Genomic DNA, 23,555 nt, shown 5'->3' with positions numbered 1-23,555 from the left:
ATTTCAAGATCTATCAAGAAAAGACCTAAAGATGTTATGATGTTAGCTCATAAGCCTTTTCCTGCCTTCATGTAATTAAATTGGGTGTAGTGATTTGCTTATTTTTCTTTTGTTTTGTGACTGAGTTCACTAGATCATCTCAGATGGATTCTTTGTCAAGCATAGTAAGTTCACAGGCTATGTGTCTCAGTTAAAATACATTATTCTTGACCTTAGAGCACTTCTGTCTCAGAGGTAGAAGAATATATTTGTACAGCTCTACAGTGTTTTTCAGATGAATTCTAGGAGCACCTGTGCTGCTCCTTTACATTATTTATGCCTTGTGAAATAAGGATGTGGCCAGTTGGGTCATAGTTTATTACAGTAACGTGGGAAATGTGAAAGTATCAGGAAAGTGTGGTTGTTTGTATTTCAGAATACTTTGGAGACTAAATTCTACTAATCATTTTTGCATTCTCCCTTACCATAGTCCACTGAGACACTGATTTCTTGAGGAAGATACCCTTGGACTGAAATCTAAGAAGTGATCCAAAGCAGTAATACTAGCATGTACTAATGCAATGAAGGCGAGTTAGTTTCTCAGAAAGACCTTATCAATTGCATTTTTCAAATTCAGGATTGGTTCAATAGCTGGGATATACTGCCATAGCTTAATTGTCAATGAAGTTACTCTTCATAATACCAGCTGGAGATCTGGCCCATTGTGTTTAGTGCTGAGGAAAGGTGTCACATCAACAGCATTGGATTTTGAAACTTGTTCAGGCAAAAACCAGTCATAAGCAAGAGAACTGTAAGTTCTCTTGTAATGACCTATAAATCTGTATCAAACCTGACTTGGAAGGATCTGTAAAGATTTTTGTGCTTATTTGGCCTTTCAGAAAAACTCCCATCTATTTCCCCTCATTACAAATAACGTTTGTTTTAACACAGACTGATGCAACATAGTTACATCTAGGTCTGCAAATAGATGAGATGTCTGAAAGGGACTCATTCTTTTGTAGGGAACAAGAGAAGGGCTCTCTCCCAACCAAATTCAGTGTAAGAGATGATAACAAGGCCAAGGTTTAGTACTGTAACCTCTGAGACACTTGCTGCAGGATGATTATCAATACTAGAAAAATTGCACATAAGACTACTTGAAGACATCTACAGAGAAGGAATAGAGGTTCATGAAATCTCATGATTTAATGATTTCACTTAAGAGTATGTGAGATGCATGTTAGTTGCCAGTTAATGAAGTCCCAAGTATAGTTCTGTTAAAGATGGTCCAAAGCCTTCAAAATGAAGTCTGCACGCAGTTATTGTTTCCATTTGCACACAGTTATCAACTCCTGGCAGCACAGAGCAGATACTTTGCTAGAGGTTTGGTGAACTAAGTAGAATGACAGTTTTTTAAGGCAGAAACATAATGAATTAGAAACTACTAGGACCACAGATGTATCATTTTCATTTATTTAGCTTGGTTATAAATAAATTAATAAAATAGAACCTCACAAATATGAGAGAAATCCAAAATTCAGACACCAATTCCGTAAGTCCAAATTTTCATGTTCTATATCAAGTACTTGAGAATGGTAAACAGTATTAGTAGCTAGAGTTAATCTATAACCTATACTACTGTGACTTATCTTTAAAATAGATAAATAAATAACTAAATTCCTCATTTCCTCTCTCCATCTGTAGACAGAGGCACAAACCTACAGTTGAAGTAAGATGGATTATAAGACACTGCAAATACTGGTCATAAAAACGATTATTCATTTGGAATAACCAATTATTTATCTGGACGTAATTCTTTGAAGTCTTCCTTTCAGAATAGCTTTTTGTTTTGAAGCAAATAAATATGCATGTACTCAAAATTTGGTGCAACGTATTTAAATGATTCAGTTCAAGTATCATTGAATATTCTTTTTCTACACTTCCTCAAATGAGTGCTCATTCAAATCAGATATTATGAAAGCCCAGTGACTAATCCTAAATTCAGGTGTACTACCACTCAGGCTAGGAAGATTGCTAGTTGATCATGCTAAGATGCTCCCTTATCCATTATTGGATCTGAAAAAGAGGAGGATTAAGAATTATCTGACTTCTCAGTTAATGTGCAAATCATCTAAAAGCTCAGCTTAGAAAGGTCTTAGAAAGCAGAACAGCACTAAAATAATAATGTCCTAAGAATTTTTAATAATATAAATGTGCCATATCATATTTTTAGAGGGAAATTAGAATTCTGTGATGTATATCTTAGATGGTCTTGTATCCCTCTCTTCCTGTTTTTGTAATTACATATAAAGTATAGGTAACTGTAACTATTCTTAATGTCATTTTTTTAAATTGCGATTGGGAGTTGTCACCTGGAACAAAATCATACCAATGAAACTTACCAAAAATTATGTTTGCTTCAAGTGAAAATAGAAAACATGTTGATAATTATCTTTGTAAATGAGCATTAATATTAATATATATATAATATATTTAATTAAACACAAGGAAGGGAAAAGTGTGTCTCAGAAAATAAAATTGTGCCTAATGATCTTTGCGGGTTTTTTTCTGCGAGTATTGTTTCTGGTATCTTTCTCTGCCTTTGGCTATGGTGATAAAAACCTTCGTTGCAAATATTCAAATACTGTTTTTCTTTATTTTCAAGGCACAGGAGAGTCTGGGAACCTGAAGGCATCTCTTAATGATCCATCTTTGCATTTTAAGGCTAGTTCTGCTGTTTGCTATAGCAATATTTGTTTTATCATTTCTATCATTCCACTATGTATACTTGCCTTTCAAAATCAGAGAAAAGTATTTAAAAAGAGAAGAGAAAATGCTAGTATTTCAAAACCCTATTATAATGCATTTTCAAATATGTCAGACACATCTTTGTTAAAATTAAACCAAGGATTGGTTTTGAGCGAATAGCCCTATATCCTTACAGATGCTGTGGATGGATGCATCTAAGCTGCTTATTATATTGATGGGTTTTGCTGCTCTGCAGCAAATGAAAACAGGCAGCTGCTTCCTCCATCAAAGCAAAAAGCAGCCTGAGTTTTTATTAAACGAGTGTTCATTTCTTCTATTGCCAAAATTCTTACACAAAACAAAAGAGCAGTTTTCGCACATTATTGCTTAACTAGACATGAACAACTGACAGCAAGTGATAAGCCTGTCTGCTTTTCACAACTGGTAATCATTTTTGGAATAGATGTTTTAATATAGTTGAATGTAAAATTTTGTAATTTACATCTACAATAGTACATAAATTTATAGATCCAGGGTTTTTCTTTTTCTTTTCTTTTCTTTTTTTTGCTGGAGAATGAAGGCTATAATCACAAAAGGTTTGTTCCAGTGTTGTTTAATTTTTAATAACTATTTGAAAACCAGGTAAAAAAAAAAACACACACAACACAATTAAATTCATTTATTTGAAAAAAAGCATGTTAAAGACAATCATACAAGTAGATTTGTACAGCTTGCCAATTTTTCTTATGGAAGAGGCATGTATACTTATACAGCTTTGACTTCTTACTGTATTTCCACATCAGTTCCAGCAAGCCTCTTAAGTTTCGCACTCTAAAAGAAATTTGCAGATTGCAAACCATCATGTTTCCCTCCTAGTCATGAATAATAATGAGAATGAAAGTGAGAGATACAGTGCTGAGGCCATTTTGCCTGGGCTGAAGATCTCAGCCTGTGCTTATACATATTTTCCAATGATCTGAATATCATAAATTCTGTTTTAGATTGAAAGAGAGACATGAGTTTCTGTAAAATGCGTGTGCATAGAAAAAAATGGTGAGATGTATTCCTCTTTTTATCTTCTATTTCTTCTAGTGTTCTTGTACCTATTCAAACTCACTTATAGCAATCCTGCTGTGGAAAAGTAAGCTAGCCATTCTCCCTGTCAAAAAATTGTTCCTCTTCACGTGTTAGTACCAGGCACAGTAAGACTAAGGCGTTACTGCTAAGGCTGTTAAGGCTGTTACTTTTGTGTACACTGTATGTGTTTTTCACTGAAGTTGTTCATTTCTAAATGAACTCGAGATTAATTTCAGTATTCAGAGTCTCAGATTAGACAATTGGACTTTCAAATCTGGTTAGCTCTTACATTAATACTTGAAGTGGCCAAGTGTCCAGGAGGGCACAGCGTTCTCTAGTTCCTCTTGAAAATCTGCTCCCAGACTGAATTTTGACCTCTGTTGGAGAATAGTTTTATAATTATGTGCACACTATGTGCAACCAATTTAGTGAAACTGACCCTTCTTTTATCTGCTTGTGCTGTAGATGGGTATAGATGTAAACATGAGAATACGACTTTGAAAATTGGATTTCTCTGTACTGCAGACTCAATAAAAAGGTTTTTTTTAAGGGTTTTTTTTATTATTTTTCCTCACATCAATTCTCTTTATTTCTTCATTTGTCTAAAGTGACTGAATACTTGTCATTATAATACTATGAAAGCCATTTTCTGTGGAAGGTTTTCACTTTCCTGTACATGAATTTTAAGGCAGCAAAAAACCTGAACATTTATGGTAATAGTGCCTTGTTATGTGTGTTTGGGGTTTTTTAAAGCTAAATACACCTTAGGTGGTATCTTAGGTAACATGGATTGATGATATCATTTCATTTGTGTCAGATTTTGCTAAGTGAGTGAAAATAAGTCCTGCTTGTCTATACTGAGCAACGTTTTTGATAGCTTTTTTACATTGATTTGGTATTTGATGTATGGAGTTTGGCGAAAGTTGAGAGCTGGAAGTGTTTTTGAGATCTAGTCATGCAACGTAAACACGTACAGCAATACAGTTAATTACATGCTCTTTACTCAAACAGTTACCCGAATTAGGATGGTCATGCTATGCATTACTAGCAAGGTTTATTTGGCAGACATATGCTATGCATTCACTCTTTCTTAGTCTTAATAGTACTATCCACAACTTCATCATTTTTCTTTCACTTGAAAGTGAATTCTTGTGCTTCATTAATACAACAGTTCATTGTATTTGTTAGAGCCTTGTTTTGACTTTTTTCTGCAAATTGCTGTGCTACAGAACCTTGATTTTTACCTGTTCTCTCACTTTTCTGAGACCTTCAGCAGATGTACTGTGCTTCTGGCTGTGCTCGGTGGTGCTCTTGCACAAAAAACTAGCCAGAAGGAAATCATCAAACTTACCTTCCCTTGTGACCAAAAAATAAGGCATAATTAATAGAAAACAAGATTTCATACAGTGAAATTAAAGTGATAACTGTGCTACAATACTAGTTTCTGCCCTCCAACGGTATATCTTTCATAAAGTCAGTAAACCTTCATTGCTCAATAAAATTGTGCCATTTGGTTTAAGACATCATTAATCTCTTTGCCTCTTTTGCTTTTTTTCCTCCCAATTTGGTGACTATCGAAGCAGGTACGCTGCACAATTAGGACATATGAGAAAGATGTATTTGAGGATATTAAACTGGGGAAGATGGTTGACTTTTACAATGTAGACTGCCCTTACATTTAAGGCTTAATATTCACTGGAAACTTCAAGTTACTATGGTGGTGTCCCACAGCTTAAAAGTGCAAATAAAAAATAAACATTGATGAAGTAATGTTTTTAGTTCAGACGTCTTTATGTGTGGCTTTGTGAAGTGCTAGGAAAAAGTGACAAAGAAAACTTGCCATTTGGCTTGGCTTGGAAAGAAACTTGTTAATCTCCTAGTACAAGTGAGGCATTTGAAGGACAGCTTTATACCTTCTACTCAGAGCTTCAAGGGATGGTTCACCTGTCACTTCCAGTTGTGCCTTTGTTTGCTGCCTACAGCAGTGGCAGACAGTAGAGCAGAGTTGCACTGATCTCGTGCTATGCCAACTAAAGTGATCAGCAGCTACTCTGACTTCTTTGTACCTATGAAGCAATGCAGAGAACTAATGGCTCCAAAATCAAATGTCTTCTTTAAAATGCAATGTCTTAAAATTCCCAGCACTCCATCATTGCTAAACGTTTTCTGCTAGTATGCTGTACTTTAAGAACTTTATATTAGATATCAGTATTTGCTACCCAAATATGTGGTGGCATTCTTTAAAATTTGTGTTAAAGCCATAGAGGAGAAACTGTAATTATTTTTTAAATTATTGCATAGTTTATTTTTAGAACAAAATTTTCTCACAGAGAATTCAGCATTTCAAAATGGCAGTAGATTGTAATAGAACAGGAAAATAAACAGATTTTTTGTTATTTTGGAGAAGTGATGCTCCACCTGATGGTTACACAAAGCATTTTCAGAAGGGAGTCTGTATGTTATTTTTTTCACTGTGAGCTGAAGTTTGGTTTAAATAATAGGTTTGGAGAAAACTGGTTTATGCATTCTTGGCACGACTGTGCTTTTTTTATTTTTTATTTTTTAATGTGTTTTTTCTCTGTGGGAAAAGTTTGGGTGTGTTTTGTTGGTTGTTTTTTTTTTTTTTGTTAAATCATACCTCAAGGATTTTGGATGAGTCAGGCATTATTGTTGACCTTCCCAGAATTTAATTCAGTACGTTTAAGTAACTTAATCTGTCTCTGTCTCCCAGTGTGGTTCCTAACCTGAAGAATTTGAACAATAGAAATTCACTATGTCATCAAATTCTTGCCATCCATTCTTGTGGTGAGATGTTCTAATGTGGTGATAAGTGCTGTAGAAATGCATGTTGTATTTGTCTGTATATATAACATTTCGTCATCTGGCATAATACTATTTAGTGCTAATGCCTTTCTAGCATTACCACTGCAGTGTTGTCACAAAGCTGTCTGGAAATATAGACTTCATGGGCTTTATGGCACATTTGCAAATGGGATGGTAAACACTCTGTGGAGCAGTGGATCCATCCTAACAGTGAAAGGTTACCTGCTGAGACATGAACTGCTGAAGGCTTCATCACAATCCTTCTTGAAGTCGTCCTAAATTCCAACACAAATTAATGTTATTTTTATTCGTTTCAATACATATTCCAGTGCTTTCTGGCAATCCTCCTCTGTTTTCTCATCATAGTTTTTGGGGTGATAAATATCTTCAGAAATGCCAGCAAATGATGTGAAATATTTATTTTTGCTAAATGAAACTCTTAGTTTGCTCTGTTTCCTTTTACAGTGAGATCTGTAGCCTTGCTGTCTAGGTCTTTTAGTATATTTATAGCCTTTTAGATTCATATGCCATTTGGGGGTCTTTTGATATTCTTTTGCCTATACAAGTGTAAATAATTGTCCATTGTGTGTAAGTAATTGCACACGCAAATAGGTACCCATCCAATGTTGTGTATTTATAATCAAATTCACAATTCAAATTGGCAACAATTTTATTTTAGATATCAAATAATTATTGTATGCTATTATTAATACATGTATTATATTAAAATTTCACAGGGAACTTAATTCATGTATGCATATCAGTATGTGTTTGCAGGAAACAAATTACGCTTTTAAAACTTTGCGGTAGCTTTTAACTCAGGAATTGCTGTATTTCTGCATTACAGCTGAGCATTTTCAACAGAAGTAGAACTATCTTATACTTCAAAATGTAGGTCATTGTATTGGTAAATGTAGGTCAGAGTGAAGGGGAAGAAGGCAGCATGCAAACTCCTCCACATTCATCTTTAAGCTTATCCTTGTTTTGAAGGCAAAGAGGCTTACTTACCTGTTCAAGCACGAGAAGCTTTTCCTTTTACTAAAATTAACACAGGTATTCTTGCTGTTGGCATCTTGGCTTAGCTGGATACGCTGCGTGCTTCCACACTTGAGACCTGTGCTTGTGATAGAACTTCTGGCTGCCTCTTCTTTAGCTGCCAGCTGAGGTGATGCCTTCTTTCCTATGGCGTGGGGAAGAGCCGTGTATGTTAGCAGCCCTAAGAAGAGCACTGTCTTTCCAAAGGTGCTTTTCCCTTCTCTCAGCACAGAGCTATCTGATATTCCTGCAGTTTCAGCCAGTATCAACATTGTAATGGTAGCAGGGGAAAGAACAGTGACCCCTCATAAAAGATTCAGTGACACCATTTAAAGTGCCCTTTCAATAATAACCATAGAAAAGTGAGAAACATTCGACTGAGTGCACTGAAAACTCTGATGTTGAAGTATTTTGCTGCATTTGACAAGTATTTTGATAAATCCACTCAGGCTAAAAGTTTACTATGAAAGAGTTTATTTTTCTTATTTTATATTGTCTGTGTGTGTGTGTAATGTGAGATATGTAGCATTATAAATGTTATTAAATTAGCCATGTCTTCACTAAATATTTTAAAAAACACCACTTTTATTACACGAATCATTGCAAGCTGTAACATTCTTTATGTTGTACACTAAAATATTTAAACAGTTATTATATTTATTGCAAAATCTGTCATTTTAGCATATTGCAATGCTCAAAAGCATTAAATTGCTCAAAAGAGAGATGGAAAATCCTGTACAATTCTTAGTGTATGTTTCACTGAAGAATGGGTAATCGTGTGTGAATGTTTTATTTTAACCCTTAGCAATCCAAACAAAAAAGCACATTGTTTAATATCTAATCAGCCTAACCAGTAAGAAGCAGGACACATAACATTGCTTCAGTGTTTTTGTCTTACATACAAATTGTCAGTCTGGTTTATTTTGTTGGTTTTGTGTGTTGTTTTTTTGTAACCTGTAAGATCTTTGTCATACAAAAGTCACACACAAAGTTTTTGTCAAATTCTGCCTCAGCTTTTGCTTGACTTGCATGCAGACAACACATTCATACATTTTAATCATTTTTCACTGTAAGGGTAGGTCAGAATATTTATTGGTTGGACAGGAAGAATTATGTATTTGAGGGTTACAATCAAGCGGTAAGTGAAAGAAGACAATTTTTCTCCCAAACTTCTGCTTCCGTTAAATATGCTGTGATGTTTTAAAGTCCTTGGAGAAGAAACAATTACAAAAAATAGTCTAAAGAGAGAAAGCTACATGGAATTCAATTTGCCTGCCTGGAAACATCTAAAGGATGCTCGCAAATGTCCGTTTTTAAGTTTACTGGAACCACTGAAGTGTCTACAGTTTATAATACTAAGTCAGGCTTCTGTCATAGTAATTTGTAATGCTATGTGTGGTGGGGGGAGGCTAACCCTAGTTTTGACCTGTGGATAGACGTGAAGCATGTTTTCTCATTGCTAAGCAACGACAGATGGAAAACACATACAACTATAATTTGGCTGCCTATGCCTTTGATTCATCCTCCCTTAAATCCAGGAGCCTATCTCAAGTGCCTGAATGTGAGCCTCTTTTCCCTAGGCTCCTCCAGCAATACAGACAGATGCCTGCAGGAGAGCATTGGGCCTGCAGGATTGCATTCCCCACTCCATGGGCTGCTGTGCTTGAGTTAGATTATTCCTGTTAGGTGGGAAACTGGCCCAAAGTAACTGGGAGTTTCTTGAATGACTGTTGTTGAGGGGGTAAATTTGCTTGGGTGCCTCTCAGTATGTGACAGGGTTGGAAGCGACCGCTGCAAGTTCTGTTCTGGATGCTTACAAAGTCACAAACAGGATGAAGGCAGGTGAAAAAATCAGGATTGCTCCTGGCTGCTCCCCTATGGAAACTGGAGGATCTCAAATGGAAAATGCAACACAAGAGAGAGGAGATGTTTATTTATACAGCGCAGTAAAACTGCGGTGCTTTCTGCCATGGGCCATTGTAGCCAAAGATTTGCATAAATCCAAAGGACAACCAGAAAAATCTTTTGGGGGCTACGAATCATAACTTAGGAGTTGTGCCTCAACAGTCTGCCAAGGAGGAGAGGAAAGATGATAAAGAATTGTGCTGTGTTCTTGTATTAGTCACATGATCATCCTTAGCATGTTCCTTAGGGTCAGACTGAAACTAACAATAGCTAAGAGCCCTCCCCAAGAAATGAAGCAAAATGAAAAGCAAAATGATGTGACTAGAGAGGATAACTAACAAAGGAGGCTCCTATCCTCTGTTAGCGACAGGCTACAAGGCAAGATGGACCTGGAATCTGGACTGATAATAGCAGTTTGATATTCATGTGAATGACTAAGTGTCAGAATTCTTTTTTTCAGAATTAAAGCGTACAATAACTTTTAAAGTCTTGAGTGCAATACATATTTGTATGCTTGTATATTTGTGTGTGGGAGTATATCTATATAAAGTAAATTTCTCTTTCTCTGAGGATGAAGTCTATGAAATCTTCAGCTCAGGTGCTTAGAATCAGAAATGTGCCATTAAAAATTGCATTTGTTTTATTCCATGGTACTGTGGCAAGTTTGAAAAATGAAACAATTGGTAAAGATCTGCAAATGATGGTACATGTCAAATTACTTTAGACAAAGAAAGATCTATTCTAAGAATGTGAATGTCTTTTGTTTTATAGGTCTTTGGCCATCTGAAGAAGTACTGGCTTACTACTGCCTAAAGCACAGGGAAATATTCAGGTACAGATTTGAACATAAAAAGATATTTTCCGATCTGTTAGCTTTATTGTATCTGCATGGTAAAGATTGCTATGATTTAAGTCCTTAGATTAAATTTAAAATGTTCAAGGTGAAAGCATGTTGCTCTTAACAAAGAATTCTGAGCTGCCTTTGGGTACTAATATTGCACAGCAAGCTTTCTGCTATATGTCAAAGACTTTTGATTTCCACTCAAGGCATTTTATTTCACTTTGATTTTTGGGAAACAAAAGTGAAGCTCCAATCGATCAGTACTGATTGTGAAGGTCAGGAAAAATAAAAGACATTCTTTAAATCAACATCTGTTGCAAAAGAAAGCAAAAAATAACCTGATAAAGTACATAAGAATTCCTGCATATAGCAATGGAAGAATTTGCACCTCTCTTTAAGTTTTATGAGATATTTTTGAGACATCCTGCGGTTCTGAATGTTCAATTTTGTTTATTTTTCCTATCTTCTGAACTTGTAGAAGACAAGCACCCAGTAGGAATGCTGAAAGATAAATCTGTCCTGCATCCACCTCCTCCGCCTTGAGTATACAGAGCTTTGCGCTTAGAAATTCGTGTAGTTTCATTGTCTAGGAGCATGAATGAAGTGTAACAACACTGTATTTGTAGGCCTAAGTTGTGTTCTGATGAACGCTATGAAGCTAATACCAAGCAAACCAGCTTGGTGTGTGCAAAATCCTACTCTCTGTGTACACTTGGTGTTGGGAAATTAGAGAACACCAAGCTGTCTAGTCTATGAGTCCTTGCTCTTTACATCAAACCTGAGCTAATTCCTTCAGTTTGCTGACTCCACTCTGAACTCAATGATCATAGAATTATAGAGTCATTTCAGTTAGAAGGGACCCTTTAAAGGCCATGTAGTCCAACTCCACTGCAGTGAACAGGGACACTTACAGTTAAATGAGGTTGCTTAGAGTCCCTGGCAGCCTGACCTTGAATATCTCCAAGGTTGAGGCATCCACCACCTCTTTGGGCAGTCTCTCTCAGTGCTTCACCACACTGATTGTAAAGAACTTTTTCATTATATCCGGTCTAAATCTTCCTTCTTTTGAAACAATTTTCTCTTGTCCTATCACTAGGGACAAGATCTGGCTCTAAATCTTGCCCTGGTTTATACAGCCTCATTTTCGCTCCAGCAGCCACCTGAATGAAACCCACCCCACCAGAGGAGGTAGCTAAGGAACATATTTGCTTCACTTCTGCTGCTGTTGTACTATCCTTCTAAAACTTTGCCATCCCAGCACACATAGCAGCTTGTACACTCTGTTTTCGGAGACTGCTGGCAGTAAAATTCACAGTGCCAGTCACTGAAGTGTGTTTTCCTGCCTTGGGTAACCGAACTTGCAGTGAGCATAGAGGAAATCACAGATTCAATTCCTGAGTTCTTGGGGGTTCTGCCCTATGAAGAGCACAACCAGAGCAGAGTTTCTTGTTTTAATTCTCATTTATAAATGTCTGTAAAGATTGCTAATGTGGGAACTTTGCACTAGAGTGGTTTATATGTGTGAATGTGTGTGTCTGTATTATGTACATGCAAATTTGGTTCAGAATGCACCAAAAGTCCCACACTGGATGCTTTCTTTGTTTATTTTGATAAATGAAGCAAGTGCCTCGTAAATACTGTAACATACAAGCTTAGATGTGTATACATGTAGATATACCATATGGCTTGGAAAATCAAAATTTGTGTAAGGAAAAACCTATAATTATTCTATCTAAACCACAAACTGCAAATTTCCCACAATCTTTTTTTTAAATTCTCACTGGATTTAGGTATGGCTTGTTCCTCCAAACTGTGTCCATCTTCATTCTCATTTCTATTGAATAGGACAAACAATTTGCAAAGAAAATCTGCAGTCTCAGTGAAATAAATCCATGCTACCCAGACAGTGTATGTTAGTGTGTTGTCATAGAATGTAGTCCAGTGGCCTCAGTGTACAAAATATCAGTGCCTGTATTCTGGTATCGAGGTGGCATCCTAGATGCTCAGCTTAGAGTGAGTGGGGAAATAGTATATAGAAATAGATTTTAAATTATGGGTGTTTTAGAGGAGAAGGAGCACCAAAAAGTCTGCCAGGCTGAAATTCCACTTTCTGCCAGTCAGAACTATTTCCGTGGGAACGCTTCTGGCAGCTGTAGCAGTTGCCATAGATTTAGCTGTGAAGTCGTTGTGCTCCCAAACCGAAGCCCTGCCTTGCCCTAACTGCTGTCTTACGCGGTTTCCACGCTCGCTCAGCATCCCTTCCTTCCTCCCTTCCGCCTCCCTCCTCCCTCCCCGGGCAGGCGGGGGCTGCGAAGAACATTCTTTATGACTCCCCCTGCAAGCCCCCATCCGGCACACTCTGTGCACCAAATTATTTTTCACTCTCACATCTTAATAACTGCCTGCTATGGTCTGAGCTAAAAGCAACCTTTTAGACCGTGTATTCAACCCTATGCTTGGGCTCAGCTTGGACTCTTGACGCTAACTTTGTTTGGTTTTCTGTGGCTTAACTGTTTGCAGTTCCTTCCTTGTTCCTAACAGTATTGTTTGTAGGTCACTTGCGGTTTTAAGTGCTAATTGAAGGATCGGATTTCTTCATGGGTAATTGTTTTGTGGTATATGGCGTGTTTTAAAACTTCTCTTTTTTAATATCGGAAGGCTTTTGAGCATAACTGTGTAGAGCAATATATAAATAATATTAATTTCTCCATTTACTTCTCTAACTGTTTTTGCAAGAATGAATGTGGATTAACATTGTTATCCTTTCCTAACAATTATCTTTCGCTACTCTAGCTAGTTTAGTTCTAAAAGACAGAGCCATTGACAAGGGAAAAAAGGGAACCTTCTCAGATTTTTCAGCTCAGCGGTGGTAATGTTGCACTGAACACTAATGAGGGAACCCCCACTGGTTTGCCTGCTTTGTGACTTTTCTATTTCATAATTATTTTTAAAACGCAAAACGACATGAGGTAGCCCAGTCATGTCTCTACAACTTCCTGGTAGCTCCGTTCTTACTGCAGATGGCAATTTGTTCTTGTAACATATATGTCTCTCTGACCATTTTCATCTAATTTGTATGGGTTCTACCATTTCCTTTCTCTCTTTCAGGGACCTTGCTGTGTGTGAGCTAGGGGGTGGCATGACATGCTTGGCTGGGCTCATGGTAGGTCTTTTCTCAATTCCAATCCCATTCAGAGGAAGAAACAAAAGGAAAAATGTTCCAGTGCCTCCAACTGCTGGGTCAGAGAACTGTCAACAGCCTCAGCTGCGGTCAAGCTGCAGAGTCTTGAGAGACCTTCTAGATTGACTTGCTTTCGTATCATATTGATTTTATGGTTGCCTCGATGAGCAGAAACATTTTACCTCCGTGTAGTCAATATCTCTTGTTGTGACATTCCAGGCCACGTATGGTCTGTCTTTCATTGCCATAGCTGAAGCTTTTTTTTTTTCCTTTTTCTTTTTTTTTTTTTTTCAGATTGTAGTCCCATTTGCTAAGATACAGGAATAGCCTGGCGAATCACAGTTGGAGCACCATGATATAGCTGCTAATGTTTTGCCTGCATTATTACACCAACAAACATGATCCAGAGCTCTCAGTAATTAGATTCTTTTGAATTAGATTGGCCATTCAGGAGAGTCGTTCACCATTCTCTGGGTTCTGAGTCATGTATTCAGGAGATATTATGTAGCAGTGCAGTGCATTAGACAAGTTTTTATGTCTCTACAAATAAAAGCATATTGTTACACTGATTGGCATTTGACAAACCTGTCGCTCTTATACAATGTGTCGAGGTTACAGCCCAATGTGCGAGCATGTCAAAGCTCACAAAAAAATTACCCTTACAAAGCCATCTGCCTGCAATGCAAAGTTATATGAAGGGCATCAGGCAGTCAGACAGAAGCAAGCTGAAAGGCAGAGTGACAGCCTTGTATGATGGCTCTACTAGATAAACAGAAGCCCGCAAATGAAAGCCTCTCAGAATACCATCATCCGCTGTCACAATGCAATTACGGAACAGAATGATAGCAAGATAGAGGCTCCCGCAAATGGAATGATAAAAGTATTGACTGATTTGATTGAATGATTAAAATAATGCAGACATAAAATGAAAAAAGATTGAAGATTGTTACAGAGAAATAGGTGAGGAAGCATGATACTGAAGGCTTGTCACTCCTGTCTTCACTTCCACACAGACAAGCATATTTGCTCATTGTTTGCTGTGCTCTTTTTTTCAGGTTGCTATTTCTGCAGATGTCAAAGAAGTTCTGTTAACTGATGGAAATGAAAAGGCCATCAAAAGTATCCTTATTCAGATAGAAAACTGGTTTGCTGTGCTCGTTCGTTTTTACTGGCTGAGTAACAATCGATATAAAGACAGACAGCAAGGGGTATATTAAGAAAAAGTCCCCACATAAGTAATTAAAAAAATAGATGCAGAATATCTTGAGCAAAGCTGCAGCTTCCCCCATTATAAATCTGATATTTTCTTCGTTAATTAGAAATCTACATGTCGGTATACTGCAAGTACAGCAGTAAATGTTTGTCTCATGGTTGAGTGCTGAAGGATTCTGTGTGTGTAAGCTGCAGTTACAGGAGGTACAGCAGTGAATCAAATCATTAGCTCTCCTTCACGTATTCATTTTGCAGGAGAAACTGGGCTTATGGGTGATGTTTCATGTTTTTGCTTTTAGTTATATTCCTTTTCTTTTTTATTTTCATATATTAGCCTCTTAAAAATGCATAGTATTTTTATATTGCCATCGTGTGTTTTGAAATGCATACTTTCATTACTGGTATAAGTTATAACTGCCTACCGATTGCCCATTTAGTGAGTCTAAACAATTATCAATTTATCACAGTGTCCCTTGATGTAAGATTACAAAACTCCTCTGTCCCACGTAGAAAGTATTATGTCATATAATATTATGTTAGAATAAATTGCTATTATGCCCTTCTAATTTGAGCACATAGTTCAGAAAATTGAACTGTACTTTGGATAAGCGAGAGAATGAGTGAGCATAATTTGTGGCTACATTAAATATCAGCACAGAACAAGAACAGATATATATAGTGAATACTAATAGCCCTTAGAAATTGAGAGGAAAAAAATGGAAGATATCTATTTGCTTTTTTCCTTGGTAATCTCTCCATTTGCATGTTAAGGCAGACTAGGTTTTCAGGTTTTGGCCCCTGCATCGTAAGAATTGTTTAGATTTGAGTTTTGTATGTATTTGAAAGCCAACATGATGAAATTTTTTAATGAAAAAAATCAGTTAAACGACGTTGTGGATTAGGAAAATAGCAATTGCTTATGACTGGTAAATCAGATGTAACAGTGTGATGATGTTGGCTTCCACAGCCAAAAACACTCAAAGGTAACTCAGACAAGTGTAATTGTTTACACTTTCACAATTCCATGGAAATCAAGAGCCAATTATATCTTTTAATACTTGAAGGAAGCCTGATAAAAGTCTCCTTTTTCTTGAAAATTCAAGTTCTCTGTTGTGTTCCAAGGATTCTTATTTTGCTAAAATATAGCTGACAATAACCATGAGCTGAGGAGAAAGTACTTGCGATTGTGTGCATTTTATACAGCATCTCCTCTCCCAGTCCTTCTGTCATTATGAAAATAAAAAATGTGAGAGAAGAAAAGTGTTCCAAAACTAGTCTAAGAAAACAAACAGACATCTTCTGAAAGCAGTTATTTAACAAAAGGTCATTTTACCCACAAAAAGCTTCAGATGAGCTCGGTAATCATCAAGTCAGCAAATAGTTTGTGTAGCAGATTCCACAAACATACCTGAACTTTTTGGAAATTTAGAAGTCATCCTTAGCAAGGAAAATGGATGTGCACTAATATATTCACTGAGTCTTTGGAATTAAAGAAGTTAAAGCATTTTATTTTCTGAAGAACATGCGCTAATATAATCCAATTAGCACACCTTTGTTTTTTACAACATGTTGTAGAAATATCTTTTATTTCGGGAAGTCTTGCAAGAAGTTTTTGTCTGCATTCACTCAGTGAATCCCTTTCAGAGGTGTGATTGGTAGAAGGCTGTAACAGGAATTTGTTTTTCTTTTTTTAACATTTGGTGCTCTGAAGGCTCAGCATTCAAAATGCTTTTATTGTGTTGGATTTTACAATGGGCTTAATATTAGCAGGGTGCCAAAGTGCAGCAGACTAAGAACTTTACAGTGTAGGTAGAAAGTATTCTTAAAAGCATACATAATAAAATTTATGTTGCATTTTATGTGTTTTATGGACTTCAGTAGTAATTTTGTGATCTGTTTTATGGCAATTTTCTTTTGCCTTCTTCTCTATAGTGATTAACTAGAACAGGAGTTCAGGCTGAATTTAGATCTGTTTCAGCCACACCAGACTTAGTGAAATCTGTACGAATATTTAGTAATAGGAAATAGTGTCTGGCTTCAAGTGTCGTGGCCTACAGATAATATATTTCTGCTAATTTTTACTACAGCTGATGTCATTTTTTAATTGTTTAGCACACCAAATTAAGTTAATGTGGGATAAAATACTGTTTTCTTGTCTAGATTCTGCTCTTCAGGAGCAGTTAATGCCTAGTATTATGTTTTTTATGTAGGTATTATACATTAAAATAATCTCGTTTAAAAATTACTGTTTACATCTTCCCTTTAAATTTCTTAGGAAGCTTAAATTACATGCCAGTCATACTATAATATCCAAAAATTACTTTCCAAAAAGTAAAAGTGGTTGTCAACAAAAAAGAAAAAAATCACTGTCAGAAGCCAGGAAATCACCAAGCAAGCCTGCTAATTATTCTTAATGGGCAAGATGAGCACATTAAGAAACAAATGAATACATCAGTGAAATGTAATTGAAAATCGACCTGGCAATAGTGCATTGCTTCTGAGAATCTGCCTTTGTATTATCATCATCATCATAATTATTGTTGTTTTTGTTGTTGTTATCGCTATTCAGTGAGCGTAACTAACAGCCTTGCTTTGTGAAGTCTCAAGCTTTTGAGGATTTGATTTTTCTTTTAGTTTCTGACATTTCTCATATTGTTCTCCATTTCATACTGGCATATGAGGTATTCACATGCATGTTGTGAATACATATCTGTTAGGATACATTATTGAAATATTACAAGCTAATACAATTGATGAATGTGTTAATTTCAAATCACTGTTGTGATTTTAACTGCTACACTTAAAAATACGTTGCTATATTTTATATTAATCAGTGGTCTTACGCATGAGGTTTATGGAATTTTTTAATGGATATTATAATTTTAGTTACTAAGCCATTGAAAAGATTTCATTCTAACTCATTCCTTTTCCCTTTCATTGGCAGATTTTAATTGTTTAGTAGATCGTTCTCACTGCCAAATCAATGAGGTAAAGATGGATGGTCTTGCTTTTTCAGCTTTGTTCAAAACTTTATTGTTGGTTCTGTCTAAGTTCTTTCATGACATTTTAAATGGAGACAGTTTTTAAAAAGAAAAATATAGATATTTACATCAAATATTGAAGTTTTACATAGGCAAAGTATCAAATTCATTTCTCTTTGAAATTTTGGGTGATTTTCATCCCGTTACAAATTTTTCAATTTAGCTCATTTCTATGACAGATTTATGCAGAACGCTGAAAGCATCTCTCTGCACTTCATCGTAGCCATATCTGAAGATACCATTTTTGTAAGAAATTGTCTTGTGTCAGAGAGGCTGTGTATCTCCTGCCTTAGCTCTGTTTCACACCATGCAGTGACTTGAACTGCTGTCTAAAAGCATCAATAATACAAAACATTGTTGCAGTACACTATAATGGCCATTAAAATATAGCGTATGGATCTTTCAACAGTCCTGGGAAATTTAGGTTAAAGAGGTCATGTTCAGCCTGAGTGCCTGAAGACATGGGCTTATAAATTATTTAAAAAAAGCTAGTGTTAACATGGCTATAACAATTATTAATAGTTTTGCCCATTTATATAATTTAAGTGAAGTATAGCGAATTTATCATTAATGTTACTTCTACCTTCACTGAAAAAACAGCATGCTCATGGAATTATCTGTGCCTTCCTATTGCTTCACAAGTATTGACCATGTATATGACCCCATGGAAAAGATTTAAAAGGCATGTGCAAAGTCCAGAGATCTGTTTAAACCACTCCTCTGTCATTTCATCTCTAATTTTTGGTTTCACAAACTACCAGTTGTCTTTTCTTCCACATTGTTTGAATAGGGACTTTCCTAAAATAACTTATCTTAAACGATCAACAAATTTAGGAGGGCCCATTATAAGATTTCAGCATAACAAAGAAAAGGTCACATTAGTCATTTTTAAAATTAGTCTGACATTAGTGTTCAGTTGTCTTAAAAGAGCACTTGCATCCAACTTATTTTGCACACCTAGAAATATCCTCCTCATTTGCATTGTGTTTCCTGTATTTTAACTAAGAATGAACTATCATTGAGGTCTTTATCAAAATTGTTCCTTTCAGGTAATTTTTGATGCTTGAGAGTGAACCGTTCAAATACATATGGATTCACACTGGATGCCAATTAATGTTCTCACAGTTCCTTGGTTACTTGCTACACCTTTTACTTGCCAGTGGCTTCTCACTAAGTACAAATGATTGATTATGGAGGTTGTCTTCCTAGGCATAGGTGACTGAAAACTGCTCCCTTTGATTGAAAATTCTTGCATTGGCCTGCCTGTGTGGCTATCCAAATTTGTTACCTATCTTCCAGGCTGAAAGAGGCAGAGATGTGAAGCTGAGGAACTCTTGCAGTGCTTATGGAGAACAAAAGGCATTTGTTGCTTTATTCTCTCCTCTATGGCAGTTCCACAGCTTTCTCAAGAAAGCAAATGAACTAGAAACTCCCTTGACTACAGGTGAAGGTACTCCTGATACATGCTGGATTTCATACAGAGCCAAGAATAAATGTGCATACCTTGTGGCAGTACTGGACCTCAAAACCAAAAGCTTCCAAAGTCTCCCTACTGTGATCTAGTGGTACAGTTGAAAGCAGCACCAACTAAACAGCAAAGTGAGCATGCATGAGAAATTTCTGTAATTCTTATAGTTGTAAATAATAATTCCTTTTAAATATAAGTAATATAGGGAGATCTTTTCCTGCATCTTCTATAGCTACAGCACTAGCAGTGCTGGAAATTGAAGTGTTAATGAAGTGTTAATTCAATAGAGGTGGGCAACAAGAGCAAGAGGCTGGGTAGATTTATGGCAGCCAAACGAGATTAGCATTATGAAATTTATGCTTCTGCACAGACTGACTATTAATGCACTTTGAAAACCAAATAGATTAAAGACATTATGAATATATTACTCATGTATGAAAGTATTTCTGATTATTTTTATTATTGCTCTAGTTTTATTTATAATTCTTAACAAATGCAATACAGATGTAAGTGACATCATCACAAGAAATGTAATTGCAGGAGTATTTAAGACTCAGAAAGTGTCAAGCTGGTAAGATTCTACTATAGTGTTTTATGGATTCTCGCATGTAATTGTATACTTAGTGTGAATGTGAAATGTGTAAATTTGTGACGTATTACTTACACTGACACAGGTGTATACAGCAAGAATACGTGTGTATCATGGTTTAAGTGATGCAAGACACAAGTGATGCAATTTGGAAGTATTAATAATCAACTCAACTGTTTCCAACAGTGTGCTTTGGTGCATGAACATTGTAAAGGTCCAGAGAGTTTGGTTTCCGTCTCCAGAACCCTTCCTGATCCACCCTGTAATTGATGCTACTGAAGTTAGCTATTTAACTATTTCCCTCTTGTCCAGGTGCGGTAGGGCCTGGAATCAGAAGAGAATGTGAAGATTGTTCATTTTTTCTAATATTTAAAGAGCAAATTTTAAAGCTCTTCATATTTAAGGTAAAGAGTTGTGAAAAAGCACATGCTCAGAGATGGCTACCCAAGATGAAATAGTGCATGTGTCTGACTAAAAATTCACTTTTTTTTTTTTCTTTAAATGAATCTTATTCCAGAGGAAAGGCTCTCAGTCTTACCAAAGTGACTACAGTAAAGCTGAAAAGGGGCTAAAAAAAACCCAAGTTGTTAGAGCAGAATAAGCTTATTAATGTAGAGGGCTAAGCGCATACAATTTCAATGGCTATCATTCACATCATTTATTCTATGCTTATGTAGCCATTCTATGTAGAAGAAATTATTTTAAGTGAGTTCTTAGGAAAATTCTGCCTTTGTTGGGGTATATGTGAATAGAACTTAGGTATCTAATACTTGCTTCCCAAATAGACAAAGGCCACAAGAGTCCAGGAATAGGCTCCATGTGCTGAATACTTGTGAGCAACTTCAGACTTGTGCAGTACATCTGTGCAGAAGCTTAGATTTTGTAGGTTTCCAATTACCATCTACTTTGTATAAGATTTCAGATTTCATCCCTTGTCAAGACTTCAAACCTGGTCTTTTAGATATCAATCAAAAGCACATTTTCTACCCTGTCCTCATTTACATTTATCTAATGCTTAAGGTCATTTGTGATCATTTGAGTGTATTTCAGCATATGGAATCAGTGAATAATAGATTTTGGCTTCATGCTGTGAAGAAAGATTGTGTTTTTACAAGACATGATGTTGTTTACTGGGTGTTAATAATCACTAATTAATAAACATATCCAGACTTTATAAAATATTGCACTATAAGGAGTAAAAATGTCAAGTGTTTAACTTACTGAGTGCAATGGATTTGGGGTTGTTGTTTGCGTAAAAATAATTAAATTTAAAAATCAAGTGAAGTACTGTATAAAAATATAAGGCTCTCATAATAAGACTGAGTTTAATTTTTACTTCTGAAGACTTTTCTAGGTTCATTGTAGAATTGTAAATTCTTATAGGTGTTCTAATAAGCAGTGGCCATCATTCAAGCTTTATTATACACATTATTAGTTGCTTTCTCATGTGAAAAATAAGGTTTTTACATTAAGTTATTTGTTAAGTGCTAATGGGTGGATCAGTCCTTCAGATTCAGTGACGATGATGACAGTAGCAAAGTCATTTGATCACACCTCTAGGCCTTGAAGAAGCATAAAATGCTGATGTAGTAGCCAAAATAGTACCATAACTCTGACTCTTCCTACTACCCCAAACCTGGAGTTTGCTAACGAAAAAACCACAATATGATATAATGTTTTATAGAGAAAAATGCAACACTGTCAAGCAGAGTGATATTAAGTGACTTCTTTTATGTTATTTAGAGCTAGCAAGCTCTAAATGGTTCAAGTGACATACTTCAACATTAATTTGATCTGAAGTAGGCATTATGTGTTCCTCACTCCTAAGTGCCATTTAAGCAGTGTCCAATGAAAACTATGGTGTTATAACATATAAAAAATAGGCCCTTCTCACTGCATCTCTTTCTCACTTTGGGATCTTACACTCTTTTCCTTGAGCCAGGAGTACAAATGATCAGTAGGAGATTCAGTTATGATATTTCAGGCATTCAAATGTAGACCTGGAAAAGTTGCCAAAAAATATATGACACAAAAAGGAGCAATCCATTATCAGTCAAGTGAAGTTAGCTTAGGACAACCTGCCATACATTTATTTATTTAGATTTATACAAAATGCAATAAATTAGCACTTATCTAGCTCTCTGCCAACTCTTGATTGTTGTTTAAAAGTACAGCAATGTAAGCCAAACTGGCAGTTTGACATATCATGTGTTGTAATAATAGATATTTATTCAACAGTATGCTTCAGCAATGGTTATGGAATTCTGTGTTTATTTTTAGCTTCTAGTAGTGTAGTCAGAATTCCTTGCTAATGCTTACTGGGAATAGGTACATAAATAAATGCCACCAAATTACTACAGATGACTTGCCATAAGGGAGTGAATTATTAATATTGTGTATAGCTTTGATGATTTTCATTGTTCTCACAGCTGAGAAATTATCTTTGAACCACTTCAAGTTTATGCCATAACTTAGCCTATGAGTTATCCTGATAGCAGTCTTTGTAACATCAGTTATTGGTGCAACATGCATAGCACGTTTGCTTTGAACATGTCTACCACCATCAAATTAGGAATAACATTTATAGAATCTCAGCTCTTTTTCTTCCTTCTTCATGTGAAAACCGCAGTGAAATAGGGATTTATGCTGTAGAATTTTGAAGAATTGTTGTTATTACATATGACAATGGAAAAGCTTTATCAGAGAGAAGGCTTTGCAATATATTCTAAAGGTTAACAGCCTTTTTTATTCTCATCTGCGAGGGAGATTGTTCTTCCACCAGACTCACTTGTCTAAGAAGACTGACTGTTAAGAACAAAATTTGTATATTTACTGCTGATACGGGACTCTTAGGAGTTTGCATATTTATTGCCTAAACTCAAAGGAGTTTTAGGCATAGACAAGTCTAGTCTTAGCTGCTAAGAGCTGGTCCAGAGATACTGCATTTCACATTGGTATAAGCAAGTACATGCAACAGTGAGAGGAATGCTTGTTGCATGATGCACTATTTGATTTATTTAGTAGTAATGTATCGTGCACTCTTTGATCATCTTATAGTAAGCATTAGAACTCACACACACAAAAAAAATATATATAAATATATGATATAAGTAACCGGAAGTGAACTTCCCACCAACTATGCAATTCCAGTACTTCTCCAGGCAGCAGGAGTTCCAGATATAGTCTCGGAGTGCCTCATTGTCTCAACTCACTGCACTTGTGACAAACACAACAGAATGCTGATTTATCCTGAGATCATAAAGTGACCCAGGGAGCTGTACCACCACAGGTCTCAACAGCCATGATTCCATTCTTCTATTAATTGCTTCTTTTTCTGTAACTGCCAGCATGTGAATATTTTAATCTTACTGCAGTGTTCTTCCAGTAAACCAGCTTTCTAGCTGTGAATCATGCAACAGGTTCTATCAACATAGGACAGCTTTAATAAAAATTCCTAGGTTTTCAGCCATCTAATCAACGTGTTGCTGAATTCAAACTTTTTGAAGCATATTTATTGAATTAGTTGTGCTTGTCAGTTTCATAACCCTGAAGGAAGTTTCTTTGAACTGCTTCTTCAGTCTCCCCTTGTGGTGTTCTTGCATACACAGCTAGGAGAATAATTTCCTGCTCTTTTGTTAGGAAGAAAAGACTTCTGG

At 36.1% G+C, this 23,555-nt stretch overlaps 1 protein-coding gene across 1 annotated transcript in view; it reads left to right on the top strand.

Moving 5' to 3' along the window:
• CAMKMT (calmodulin-lysine N-methyltransferase) overlaps window positions 1-23,555 on the top strand; it is a 194,112-nt gene that overhangs the window by 141,048 nt on the left and 29,509 nt on the right. The window contains exons 4-7 of the mRNA XM_052689919.1: window positions 10,339-10,399; window positions 13,517-13,571; window positions 14,645-14,708; window positions 19,815-19,881. Coding sequence (XP_052545879.1) covers window positions 10,339-10,399; window positions 13,517-13,571; window positions 14,645-14,708; window positions 19,815-19,881 — 247 coding nt within the window. The remainder of the gene's footprint in view (window positions 1-10,338; window positions 10,400-13,516; window positions 13,572-14,644; window positions 14,709-19,814; window positions 19,882-23,555) is intronic.

The sequence above is a fragment of the Tympanuchus pallidicinctus genome, unplaced genomic scaffold, assembly GCF_026119805.1.
Source record: "Tympanuchus pallidicinctus isolate F22 unplaced genomic scaffold, pur_lepc_1.0 scaffold1, whole genome shotgun sequence".
NCBI lineage: Eukaryota > Metazoa > Chordata > Aves > Galliformes > Phasianidae > Tympanuchus > Tympanuchus pallidicinctus.
The sequence above is the reverse complement of the archived record's forward strand: the minus strand, read 5'-3'. Positions and strand labels throughout refer to the sequence as shown.